The 12,765-nt window shown below is 43.1% G+C and overlaps 2 protein-coding genes across 6 annotated transcripts; one reads left to right on the forward strand and one right to left on the reverse strand.

Moving 5' to 3' along the window:
* The first annotated feature begins 3,484 nt into the window (after positions 1 to 3,484).
* hmga1a (high mobility group AT-hook 1a) lies at positions 3,485 to 8,698 on the forward strand. Of its 2 annotated transcripts, none has more exons than XM_061266007.1 (5): positions 3,485 to 3,673; positions 4,542 to 4,640; positions 5,281 to 5,376; positions 6,231 to 6,284; positions 7,007 to 8,698. In XM_061266007.1, exons 2-5 carry the CDS (start codon positions 4,557 to 4,559, stop codon positions 7,079 to 7,081), a joined length of 309 nt encoding a protein of 102 aa, XP_061121991.1. In that variant the 5' UTR covers positions 3,485 to 3,673; positions 4,542 to 4,556; the 3' UTR covers positions 7,082 to 8,698. The 2 variants fall into 2 exon arrangements, with proteins under 2 accessions (XP_061121991.1, XP_061122000.1); XM_061266016.1 differs by lacking the exon at positions 3,485 to 3,673 and adding an exon at positions 3,738 to 3,890.
* On the reverse strand, positions 8,580 to 12,404 carry smim29 (small integral membrane protein 29). Of its 4 annotated transcripts, none has more exons than XM_061266026.1 (5): positions 12,247 to 12,404; positions 11,156 to 11,429; positions 11,050 to 11,075; positions 10,859 to 10,964; positions 8,580 to 9,810 (listed from the first exon to the last, which is right to left on the reverse strand). In XM_061266026.1, exons 2-5 carry the CDS (start codon positions 11,258 to 11,260, stop codon positions 9,748 to 9,750), a joined length of 300 nt encoding a protein of 99 aa, XP_061122010.1. In that variant the 5' UTR covers positions 11,261 to 11,429; positions 12,247 to 12,404; the 3' UTR covers positions 8,580 to 9,747. The 4 variants fall into 4 exon arrangements, with proteins under 4 accessions (XP_061122010.1, XP_061122018.1, XP_061122035.1 ...); XM_061266034.1 differs by having other exon boundaries at positions 11,156 to 11,426; positions 12,247 to 12,401; XM_061266051.1 differs by lacking the exon at positions 12,247 to 12,404 and adding an exon at positions 11,987 to 12,228 and having other exon boundaries at positions 11,156 to 11,426.
* Positions 12,405 to 12,765: the final 361 nt, after the last annotated feature.

Genomic DNA, 12,765 nt, shown 5'->3' on the forward strand with positions numbered 1-12,765 from the left:
ATATGGAGCCTCAACATAAATACAGCAGTGTGCTCACCAAACAAGCTGCACGCGCTACTTCCTGTGTTTGTGTGACTCAGATACTACTCATAAACGGCCCATCCCCCCGCCCACTAACCTCCATCCACCCCCTCTCACAAGGGGAAAAGACGCCCACACACATTTGGGTCTCCACCCACCTTGCTACTCCCACACCTTCTTCACTCCTCCCAGTGGATGTGTCCGTCCCTCCTTCATGCTTTCTTCATCCTCTCCTATGGCGAGGAGGAGGATGTGAGTGGCGTGCGAACATGTTTGTTACTCAGCCCCATCCAAGGCCAGGGAAGGTGAATGGATGGTTCCGTCCACATCTGTCAGCCGGTTTGGCCGCAGCAGCGTTTGCGGTTTAAACACTGTGGATTGCTAGAACGTGCGTCCCAGAGGGCAAGTATATATGAAGAAAGAAAAGGGTAAGAGGACATCAGTATGAGCATAAAAAAGTAGGCTAAGACCCCCACGCTGACCATCCCTCCCACTGAGATGCTTAATAGGATCTGTCTGCTTTGAGCTGTGGCACAGTTCAAGAGCCAGGAGAGGGTGAGCAAAGTGGTTGCCTCTTAGGAGATTTCAGTTTGGATTCCAAACCGTCTCACCAGTTCCTTGGGTGGCTTCTTTGAACGTAGGTTCCCAGTAGACCAGTGCTTTAAGTGGGGAAAAAAAATAGATGGCCGTAAGCTCCTTACTGTTGCCATGTAAATTAGGCGGTGGGTAACAGATCATTAAAGGCCTCATCAGTTTTACTTCTTGCCACAAGGGAATTTTAAGCAAGTTCAAGAATGTTCTTTTATTTTGTTGAAATTGAAATTTGAAAATTGACATTTTTGTGCACTCACTAATGGTAAAGCCACCAGAGTGAGGAATGTGGATTCATTCACATTCAAGCCCTCGCCCCAATCACAAGAAAATGTATTTTCACCTTCATCTTAGTTGGCAAGATTATAAAAAATGGAATTGTAGAAAATTATAAAAGGATCTCTGGAAATATTGACTACTTCTCCATATGGGAGTTTCAATTCACACTCATCATGTGCATGCATTGTTGCTCAGTCCCCGCGTTGGGCTTCAGGTGGTGCCAACGGCTGAGAAGGACAAACCCACACAAGAGGACCTATTTCCTCCTCTCCATCCACATTCTGATGGGCTGCTGTGACAGAGAAGGGGGATGGGCCTGAAGTTGTTGGGGAAGATGTAGAGGAAGGAAGTGAATAGAGTAAAAAACAAGGAACGAAGGGGGTGGCCACGCAAGGCTCGCACATGCTGAGCAGAACATTGGCCTGCATCCAACACACCCATACAGTGCATGTTAGATGTATATCTTATCATATGCAAAACAGCAGCACACGATGAAATGCGAGAATCTTTTGTCACTCGTGGAGCTTGTATTGTCATTCTGCAGCATATGGGCGTTTGCGCCGCAGTGGGAGTGAACACACAACAGTTAATATGGACGGAGGGGCTACTTTTAAATATATATTAACTCATTCACTACCAGTCTATTTAAAGTGGAGATTGTACATCTACAGCCATCGATGGCAATGAATGAGTTGATGAAGCGCTGCAAGAAGATGTCTTCGGTGAAGTGGGTCTTTATCAAAGTCGGTCCTTATCAGGAAATCTCCAGATGAAGAGTATACAAATAAGTCTTAAAACTATTGTTAGATTTATGTATAATATCACCAAGCAGAAGCATGTAGCTGCTGAGCAATCACGCAGGTCAGATTGTAGTTATTTGCTCAGTTTTAGTAGTTATGGATGTGAGGCAGGCTTATGTTTAGACTTCTCAAAGTCCAGTGAGATGGTTGAAATTTGAGAATACCGTTTTTTTCCGTGTATAGTGCGCAAAATTTTACTAATTTATTGCCCTAAAATCGGGGGTGCGCATTATACATGGGTACAAAAAAAAAAAAAAAAAAAAAATTTTTTTTTAATTTTTTTTTTTTTTTTTTAAAGTCCCAATGATCGTCACACACGCAGGGAGGCAATGGGTCCCATTTTTATAGTCTTTGGTATGGTCTTAACTAGGCTGGATGTAATTTTTTTTGTTGGCGTTGATTTCTCCGACTGCCCATAAACGCACCACCGCGCTTCGTGCGCGCACGGGACAGCAAACGAGCAGGTGATCGAGCAAGCGTCTGATACGAGAGCATTGCGGTCGCATGGAGCGTGTTTGAAGTGAACAGCAGAGAAGAAAGGAACAAGGCAAAGTGTTGTGAAATAAAATGCACAGAACGGATGCGCAAGACACGTCAGCTATATAAAGAGCGAGAGTTGTTTTCTTCCTATTAGTTTCAATTCACAGTTTAATTAGCAGTTTCAATCAGCAAATAACAAAATGCGTATTACAGGTAATATTTTATTTCACAACACTTTTCCTTGTTCCTTTGGTCTTTGCTGTTCATCCTAAAACACAAAGGCGCTCTTTAAGCAATGCGACAGTGAGCGCCTGGCGCGCTGCACCAAATTAAGCTCCCTGCGCAGTGTGCACTGAGGTCCACTTAAATTTTAGAAAGTACATCAGGACTTTAAAAATATCTTCTAAATTTCAGCGACGGCTCTGTCACAATAAACGACCAGCCCGGTGCAGTTGGGCGGTCGGCGGCGCGCTACGGTTGAGCGTTCTCTCGCACGCTCTCTCTCTCGCTCGCTCTCGCACACACGCAAACCGGATATCATACGGAGGCCGCCATTACAGATGCGCAGAACGGATGAGCAAGACACGTCAGCTATATAAAGAGCGAGAGTTCAGTTCTCTACCTAAATCCGTATTACAGGTAATATTTTATTTCACAACACTTTGCCTTGTTCCTTTCTTCTCTGCTGTTCACTTCAAACACGCTCCATGCGCACGGAGCGCGGTGGTGCGTTTACGGGCAGTCGGAGAAATCAACGCCAACAAAAAAAATTACATCCAGCCTAGTTAAAACCATACCAAAGACTATAAAAATGGGACCCATTGCCTCCCTGCGTGTGTGACGATCATTGGGACTTAAAAAAAAAAAAAAATTTTTTTTAAAACAAAATCATAAAAATTGGGTGCGTATTATACATGGGTCAAAGCTTTTTTCCAGCATCAGCATGCCATTTTTAGGGGTGCGTACTATACATGGGGGCGCACTATACACGGAAAAAAACGGTAAAAAGTTAATTCAGTTTGAAATATCTTTTTTTGAAATTGCTTTGACATACTTAATCCAAATATTAACAATAGGATTTTTTTTTTTTAACTGTCAATTGTGGTATAAAGATACATTTGTGAATAAAATGTTCTTTGTTCCTCATCTTCTCCATCACTGTGAACTGCAGAGTTTCATGGGGAAAGATGCCTTGTAAAACACTTGAACACTCCCCTCCATTGTGTTCAGTAGTTGCAGTGTGCGTGCTGCGAGTTGTACACGCATTTTATTGTGTGGCCGAGTCCAACGAGGGAGGAAAGACACTGGGGGGGTTGAGCCGGTCCAGTGCCGTTGGTGGCCCACTTATCATATCTCCGCCCCCAGTCCCCCTGCTCCCATGAGGGCGGCTCTTTATATTGCCCCAAAACTCCTCCTGACTGGCGCCTTTTTCTTTATCTGCCGGAGAGGAGACGCACATGCTATTTTTAGGACCACGTTGGAATAAACCCATTAACCCGCCGGTAAGAATTTTTTTTGAGGGGAAAACAGCCTTTTCGCCAATGCTGCGTTGCTTTAAATCGAGCTGGGAGTTAAAGGGGCGGGCTGTGTGTTTGTATGTCGTCTCAACGCGACGCTTTGTGGGTCGGTGCAGGGCTCTTTAACCGGCTATAAGCACCCGGCTTAAAGGGGATATTTCGCTGTGTAATTTAAGCTGGAGGTTAAACTTGAGCGGTAGAGGTGAGTGCATATTTTGCAGAGACCAACGCACCGTCACGATGGTTTGCGAATATTTTCAATCGCTCGAGCTCCGGTGAAAGGAGGGCGACATGCTTTCAATGAGAAGCCGTCCATTGTTGCTGTAGGCCCGCCACAAAACACGACGCGCACCTCGCGGGCTCGTTCGTACTCTTGGGTTCATTTTTTGAAATGTATTCTTGACATTTTTGCGCAGAAGGGTGCGATAGCAATAGCACACGCAACGCTTCCACGGGTTATTGTGTGCATGTGTGTGTGGCCAGAGGTGTGCGTGCATGCATGCATGCACGCATGCATGGGCCTTGGGATGCGGTCGGTACGTGAATGCAACGGTGAGGCCTGCGGCTTGTGGCTACACCGTGCAAACCGGTTCAACGGAGATCCGCGAGGCGGAAGCGTGCGCTCCGTTCCGCTGTGGAGCGCACGCGGGACCGAAATAGCGCCTCTGGGAAGAGTTGCTTTAAGGGCTGGATGCGTCGTGGCTTTGCGCCTTTTTTTTTTTGCCTCAGAGCCCCCGCCACCCCCCCGCTCTCTCTCTCTTCCATCACGACCCATCCCCCACCCCCATTTATGTGAACTCGGCACGTTGTCTTCTGCAAGCGACTCTGACCAGGTGTGGTTTTTATGTCCTAGGTGTGAGAAGTAAATATGAGCGACAAGGGGACAGTGTCATCTAAGGAGAAGGAGACGACAGAGAAGAGGGGGCGTGGAAGACCCCGCAAACTTCCTCAGGTAAGAAGGGCAAAATAAACTTTTAAGTGCAGGTTTTGTGATAAGGTGTATAAAGTTTGCATGACTCATCACTTTTGGGAATGTAGCCCGCACATGATCCAAAGTGTCTCCAAAGCTAATGGCGCATTTCAGGCGTCCCGTGAAAAGCAAGTCTTTACTTCAGGTACGAGTCCCAATTTGAACGTGTGTTTCGGCCATGATTAATGGGAGGTGTAGAAGCCCCCCATCAACAAACTTCCTGTGTTTGTCAGGAACTTGTAATCCAACACACACAAACCGGTTTTAACCCTCTCAGACCCACCGCCACTCCTCATGCATTGGCTGACATTGCAAGGTTGAGGGTGGCTGGTATGGCCGTCACGCTGCGCAGTCTATTGAATAGCGTTGATAGTCAAAAGCTGCAGTAGAAATTCAATCAGAGGAGTCAAGGCCCGCAAGTGCATGTTGTCACAAGAATACGAGTGGAGCCGATTTTATATATCAATGTATTGCTTGCACAATTATTGGCACGTTTTGCAGTTTAGGTGTGTCTGCATATTTAGCATAGTTTCTTAGATACATTTACGAGCTCAGAGTAAATTGTGTGCAAGTCAGTCATCGCTCATTCACTGTGATTTTTCCCATTTTGTTTTGACGTCAGCGTCCCGAGTCTCAGGAGCCCAGCGGATCGCCGACTCCAAAGAGGTCCAGAGGACGACCCAAGGGCAGCAAAAACAAACCCAGCAGCAAGGGCAAAGTAAGTCCATCATGTCTTCATGCGGCAAAGTAGCGTCTGCAAAGACTGGCTGACCGGGTCATAACCAGAAAATAAGACCTGGCAACCCATCAAGTTTGCTTTTAGATTATTTCATTGTTTCCCCTCCTGTCAAAACGTGTCTTCCCTATTGTAAATCCAGTTTTTTTTTGCAGGAAGTACATGACTGTACTTCCTGATCTGCAGCATCCTGCAGCGTGTCATGCAAAGGGTGACGTAGGTACAGAGGCTGCAATGGTGTTTCCACGCTGAGACCCCACCCCCAACACCCCGCTCCACACACTGTCCAAGTTCTTCTCAGCCTGTTGTCTCCATAGCAACAGCTGATTTTCTCCCTCGCTCTGAACCCTGCGACTCCCCCCATGAGCATTGTCCTCGCTGCTACTGTACGTGTGAGGGAAGGCAAATTGCTCCTGCATGCGCACGCGTTTGTGATATAGGGTTAGCAAGAAAAGCCAAGTGTCTGAGGGTTTACGTCTATGACGGCTTCCACCAGCTGTCTCTGAGCTTCGGACCAGGTGGCCAGCGAACTGGAGTGCCCTGTGTGCAGTTCCTGTTGGCCTTCCAGATAATAGCCAATGAACCCAGTGCCCCTTGTCCAGATCTTATTGTCCAGGCTTTGCTGCCACCTGCAGGCAGCAAAACAAACATTTTGTGTTTAATATGTTATTTCAGGCAATATTACTGCTGATATGTGGTTTGATCCCTAGGTGCCCTTTTTAAATTTGACTATGATATGGTAAACCTGAATATGGGCTTCATGCATTTAGCATGATGCACTGATACTTGAGTTTTGCACAGTACTTTATCTAACCACGCCCCTTCCCTCTCCAAAGACAAAGGCAGAACCTGCCCCTGGTGCCAAACGCAGAGGAAGACCCAAGAAGGAGGTAAGAATTGTTTGGTTGTAACTGCATTAGAATTGATACGGGGATTTTGGGGTAAAATATTTCCCATACACGCATGCCAAAATCCTTCAAGATGAGTCACTTTTTGCTTTGGGTATTTTGACTTTGACTCTGCTGGCAATTGCTGCTGCCTGTCTTGAAATGGGTGATTTATAAAAGGAACAATCCAATTTTGTTTTCGACCCAATATGGTGAAAGAGGTTAGAGGTTAGCCACATGCTAACCAAACAGCCAAATTTAACAGTTGATAAAAGACCCCAAATTTTGTTGTTACTTTGGATAATAGTTTTCAAGCCATTTTGCAAGTTTTCTAGTTGGAACACACAAAAACAAACAAAATCTTGACTTGACACCGTTCCATCAAGGAAGCCGATGTGGTTTCGTAGTAGAAAGTGTTCTATGCACGAGTGGTAATGGGTGTGTTTGGATTGCCGCCTGGATCACATTAGTCACATGAAGCAATGACCCGTAGTTACCCCGCCACTTCTTTTTATGAATGAACACATCCAGTTGGGAGTGAGTAAAGGAAGCCGGATGCCTCATTGTGACTCATGAGTCCACCATCCTGAGTCACCCATCCCTCCTCATGCCACAGCAGTTTGTCAAGATTTAGGATAACATTGATCCAAAGAAAGACTCATCGAGATTCGACTCAGCATTTCTGTTGAGCACAAACTCATTTGGTTTTTTCCATCTCGTTTTAGGAAAAGGAAGAGAAAGCATCACAGGAGTCGTCGGAGCAGGAAGAAGACGAAGAGGATGAGGAAGAGGACCAGTAATAGTAACACGTGCTACCTCTCTCAGCATACTGACTTACTGTAACTGGACTGTATCTTCAACACCAGTGCCACTTTCATGACCACTATCCCCCTGATAGGACCCTCGGCTCAAGTAAGGGTCTACCCAGTACATTTCTCATGCAACAGCACTGGATAAAAACGCTGGACCTTGCGCAAGCGTAGCTCTGAGCATCACATACAATGACAGATGACGAGCCCTTTTCTCTACGTCATGACATCGCAAGGATTTTTATGCCGGAGAAGGTGGGCTTCTCGGGGCCGAGTGTATTTTCTTTTCTGCTGAAAGATGGTTATTAGTCTTTTTTTTGGTTTGTTTGTTTTCTATTTACTCAATGTTACTTATTGATTATACCCAAGTCTGAGATGGTAGGGGCTGTAGAGTTTCTCTGTTTTGTACAGGACAAAGGTGATTTTTACCAATACTCGTGTTTGTGTGGTGTGTGGTTTAACCTATCCTTCGCATCGTACGCTAGATGGAGTTGAGTTTCATTGTTTAGGATGAGAATAGGTCACTGGTGGTATACATACCCCCCCCCCCCTTTCCCGATGTCACCGCTCACAAGTAGAACATCTGCTCACGTAGGACATTTTAGGTGTTAGCTTATCTGACGGCCTCCTCTGTCATTGGTGTGTAGCGGGGGAGACAACTAGTGTTTGTAGTTTTTTTTGTTTTGATTACTTTCCAGTTCAATCCCATTTCAAGTTGTGTGCTGCTTCTTTTCAAGTGTTGTCAATTTTAAAGTATAGGGTTCCAGATTGAGAGGATCAGTGTCGGTTTTTCAGGGAGCTTTTTACAGACGGTTTCTGCCTGCGCGCACCCGGTCAACGGAAAGACAAACAGTACAGCCATAAGCAGTTTAATAATAAAATTGGGAGTTGTTGGTACTTCGCTAAAAAGGCTGCTCATGGTTTTTTTTTTGCGCTGATTCACCTTGGGTGGGTTCCCATTAACTTACTTAGTTGTAATAAGCCTTTTTTAAAGGATGTTTTGCTTCCTGCAACAACAACAAAAGGACGTTCAAGTGTCCTCTTGGCAGTTCTTCAACACACCTCAGCCGCTACAACCTCGGTTATAAAACTGCAAAGTGACAACACAATGCCTGGACTTTCATACCTCATTCAACAGTTTATATCATTGCATTTTACCGTTTTTGTGTTACTGTGTACTCTGGACATGAGTCTTTTTTTTTTTTTTTAATACCTGACTAAAGCTCACAACGGAAGCTTGGCTGGTGTGAGTGAGAAGTAAGTCAGGGAGATTTGTCAGCGTGACAATACTGCGTTCGCTGACTGTGGTAGTTTAGCAAATTTTCATTTTTTTCTTCTGGTGCACTGAAACATTTTAAGGTTGGACACTTTTCCTGCTTTTAGCCTAACATTTTCCATTCAAGTGGTTATTTTGTGCATTGATTTTCACAAAATCTGATTTACATCGGAAACTGACATCTGCATCTGTTCATTTATATACTGTAAACTGTTGAGGATGGAATCATTCTTTTTAATGGACACCGTATATAAATGTGCAATGTATATATTTTCTATGGTGCCCTGCAATTTGTATGAGATAAAATGGTCAATAAAGATAATTTTCTGTCATTGTCCTGTCTTTTGTTTAGTCATAAGCGGCTCTACTTTTGAAGATTATTGTTCATAGTATAGTTTCTGCCATCACACCAGTATAATTAATAATCATGACTGATTTCATCAGGATTTTTTTTTTTTTATCGTTGACAGAAAGGAAGCTTCATAACAGTGCAGACTAATTTGCATCAGTAGTTTTCCCATCCAGGTCCAAGTGAGGCTCAGTAAAGGTACAGTTAAAACATATTTGAGGAAAACCTGAGCAACAACAAATCACATTTCAAATAACCTGCCTTGCGCACAACACGTCCTCTCCATCACAATGCACAACTTGTTCAAATGAATTGAACGGTTTAAAATTCCATGAGCTGCATCCGCACTTGCAAGCTAATAATGATCTAGAGTGGCTTCAAACAGTTGAGGGCAATAAAGTAGGCGGGTCTATCATTGAGTACAGTCACAATCATGGCGTTCAACTATGGCTGGAGGTGATTTTTTTCTGGTGACATGTGCTTGGGACATATTTGGAGCAGGAGTCATTCAGAAGACCACCAGACCGTGTTTATGTGCATATTGTGGCTTACATGCCTCACCCAAAGATCACAAATCGGGATCATATAATGATTTGGTGTGTAAACAAAAGCTAGCAGCAACATTTGAGCGAATTAGAAAGTGAAACACATGTAAATTACACTTTCATTCAGAGCTTACTTATTCAGAAAGAGTGCTAATTGAAATCTTTTCTTTTATATGTGCCGCGGCTTCTCGGATGTGCCGCAAAATCTGCAGTCTGGAATGAATTCCAATGTATTGATCAATTCCAGAATGTTCAGCAACACCAGAAAGATGTGAACAAAGTGTGTACTGGAGGACATGCACCTGTTTTAACAATAGACCCTGAAATTCAGTGTATGCTTGAGAATAAATACTTTACATTAAATACATTACATGTTGAATGCATTTTGAAACATAGTTTCAATGCCTTTGCTTGTTGTACTTTAAGATAGGAGGGGTAGGCAAATAAACAAAAAACTATCTTTGTGGTTATAGCAGGTTTGGATTCTTCAGGCATCTTTGGTCAGAAGAGGGCGTTGCTGTTGATAATTTCTTGCCCAACCTTGAACAACCTAACAAGACAAGAAAGCATTTTAGTGTCATCCTCAAATTGAAATCAAATTCAGAGAATCTAAATGTAGGTGATTTGTTACAATTTGAATGCAGCAGAGCACCTTAAGCGCAAATAAGTCAGTGGTCATGTTTGACTTTTTTCTTCTTCTTTTTTTTACCGTTTTTGTGTAGTGAACATTGCCATCTACTGGTTTCCAAGCATTTGGACAAGACTTGGATTACAGGACACCATTAAATTGCTGGGTTTATCTAATTAACAAAACGATTGTGAAAGAGTTTTTAACGTGACCGCAACACCAACATTTTCCAAGAGCAACAAGACAGCTGATTTGTCTCAAAGTTCCAGTCCAGGGTGTACGTGACCTCTTGCCAGAATGAGATAGGCTCCACCCCAATGTGACAAGTGTTATAGGAAATGAATGTACTTTTCAAGTAGCTGCAATCGGCAGCGGTACCACGAGATGGTAACAATCCTAGCAGAGGGGGGGAAAAAAAGTTTAAACTTGAGTTACGAGTATGTGTTCACAAAATTTGTATTTTCTTTTCTCAACTTGTTGCAGCTGTTTTCCTACACATTAGAGGAACTGAATTGTGAGGAAACAAGAGTAAAAGCCTGGCCACGTCACCGTATGTTGTAACCAAGCAAAACCACAGATTAAAAAAAAAAAAGAACACACACACACTACACAGAAATCAATCGATTTGTACAAGTGCGCAAAAACAGGAACAGGAACCCTTGTGAGTAATTTTTAAAATTTTAAATTAAAGAAACCTGCGTCCAGGCAAGGAAAAACTGAGTTCCATCGATTTCAATTGTCATCAGTGGTCAATGAACCGTGCTTTGTCTGGTTCCTCACTTAGGACTTGTTTGCTATGGGTGACCCTGCCAGAGGCAGAAAACCCCAGAAAATTTAGCTCCAACAATTATTGGGACACACAAACCCCTCCACTGGCTCACAAAAGGTGATTCTTTATTAATATTTATCAATTTATTATTATTTTCTAATTCTAACTAAATGATCGTTTTCAAAGAAAAGTGTGCCTTACTCTGGTGTCCTCTTCTCGCCACAGCATTTCTTGTTCAGCTTCATTCACCTCTTCTGAGGGGTCATAAGAGTAGATTGGTAACAACTGATGACGAAGTCTGTCAAGTCTGAGAAAACAACAAAGAAGACCAAAACACAGATTAAAAGGAGACATAAGACCATCTTAAACAGGACTGGAACTGTATTTTTTACCTTCGTTTCTTACGAACGTACAAGACCTGAAAAAGAAGTCAGAAATATACATTCTTATCCAATCATGACAGTTTGAGAAGCACCGGTACAGACCATGTCAACTTACCACTGCTACAACAATTCCAATGATGGTGATGAGGAAGAATGGCACCAAGACATAGCCCACCGCCGCATCTCCATTAATGGTGGGGGACGGAGTGGTACTATTCATTGCATATAATCAGGGCAAGGGGATACAGGGGGTTGCTTTACAGCGAATGGAAACCCCCCACCCAGGGACACACTCTGTGCAGTGGCTCTTTCCTTAAGATACGCTCTGGTTGATCGGGCCTCATCCTTCTCATTCATGTGACTTCCACATGGTTTCACTGCTCCTCCTACTTGGGACAAACCACACAGGGGATTATGAGTATGAGGTCAGGTCAATACATTTTGAAGGAGCTGTATGCTATTTATAAGCTTTCCAAAGTCAATTAATGGATTTTTATTATTATATATTACCTTGGCCATCTAATTACTTGTTAAATAAGAGTTATTTTGGTGGCTTATATATTTTTTTTTAACCCGGAAATAAAACGCCAAGTTCACAAACCCTCGCCACCTCGGTACTCCCACGCATTGAAATAGACTTGAGATCAAGCTCAAAGATCACTCACAAAGTAGGAAATCTCAAAATTACATAGAAAAAAAAAACATATTCAATGCTCTTTTAAATAACAGAATAGATGGATATTTTAGGGCCGCACAATTTTGGAATAGCATGCGAAATTACATTTTTTTTACACTTTGTTTCCCATAAGCAGGCAAGCAATGATCAGATAAAGCATCCATTTGAAAATTATTGTAAGCCTTTGCGATATGCATATTTCGTCGTAAATATAGGAAACTTTCTCGTGCCAACAAAGATGCCATTTGCTTGCTACCGGGAGATACCTACTTGCACGACCTGTCCTCAACGCAACACAGTTGAAGGAGAGTAGACTATGAGCTTCCGGCTTACATATTGTTGCGCGTCCAAATCGATTAGCTTCCAGCTATCTTTTAGCTCTCGTTGCCGGCCGCTGCTCTAATCAAAGTTATTTGAACCGGTCAACACTTCCAGGCCAGCCATCTTCGCAAAGCTATTGTTCGTTTTAAATTGGTGACACAAGGCGCATCGTTGGTTTCGGGAGAAAAACAATGCGGAATTTCACTCACCTTCCGTGAATCACGTCGATTTGTTTGTGTTGCTTCCGCAACCAATTTATCTTTAGCAAGCTGGACGTAACAGCGAGTGCAATCGTAGTGATTCTGTTTTCAAAATAAGACGTTCGCTCACATCGGGACAATTTGTTAACCCAAACCCAAAGGGATATCCTGATAAAAAAATTGTTCAACCAAAGAAGGGCAAAGTTCTATTTTTAAATTGGACCCATCGAACATTTACACTATCAAGCGTCGAATAACCAGTTTTTCCTAAATAAATGCATAAGATTAAATAATTGGTAAATTTATTTCCTGTCAATATGTGTTTATAAATATTTTCTAAATATATGTTTAACATTTTCGACTGTGTTTCATTTAAAAACATGTTGACTAAATTAGGGAAAGTACTTTATTGTCCCACCAGGGAGCGCCACAGCGAGCCACTCGCAGGGTTTGTTTGGTACACTAACAGTGGGCCCAGTTGTTCAAAGGTATAATCTGAAGAAATTATGGATGGTGGATTGATCCAAT

Source organism: Syngnathus typhle, linkage group LG2 (genome assembly GCF_033458585.1).
Source record: "Syngnathus typhle isolate RoL2023-S1 ecotype Sweden linkage group LG2, RoL_Styp_1.0, whole genome shotgun sequence".
Lineage (NCBI taxonomy): Eukaryota > Metazoa > Chordata > Actinopteri > Syngnathiformes > Syngnathidae > Syngnathus > Syngnathus typhle.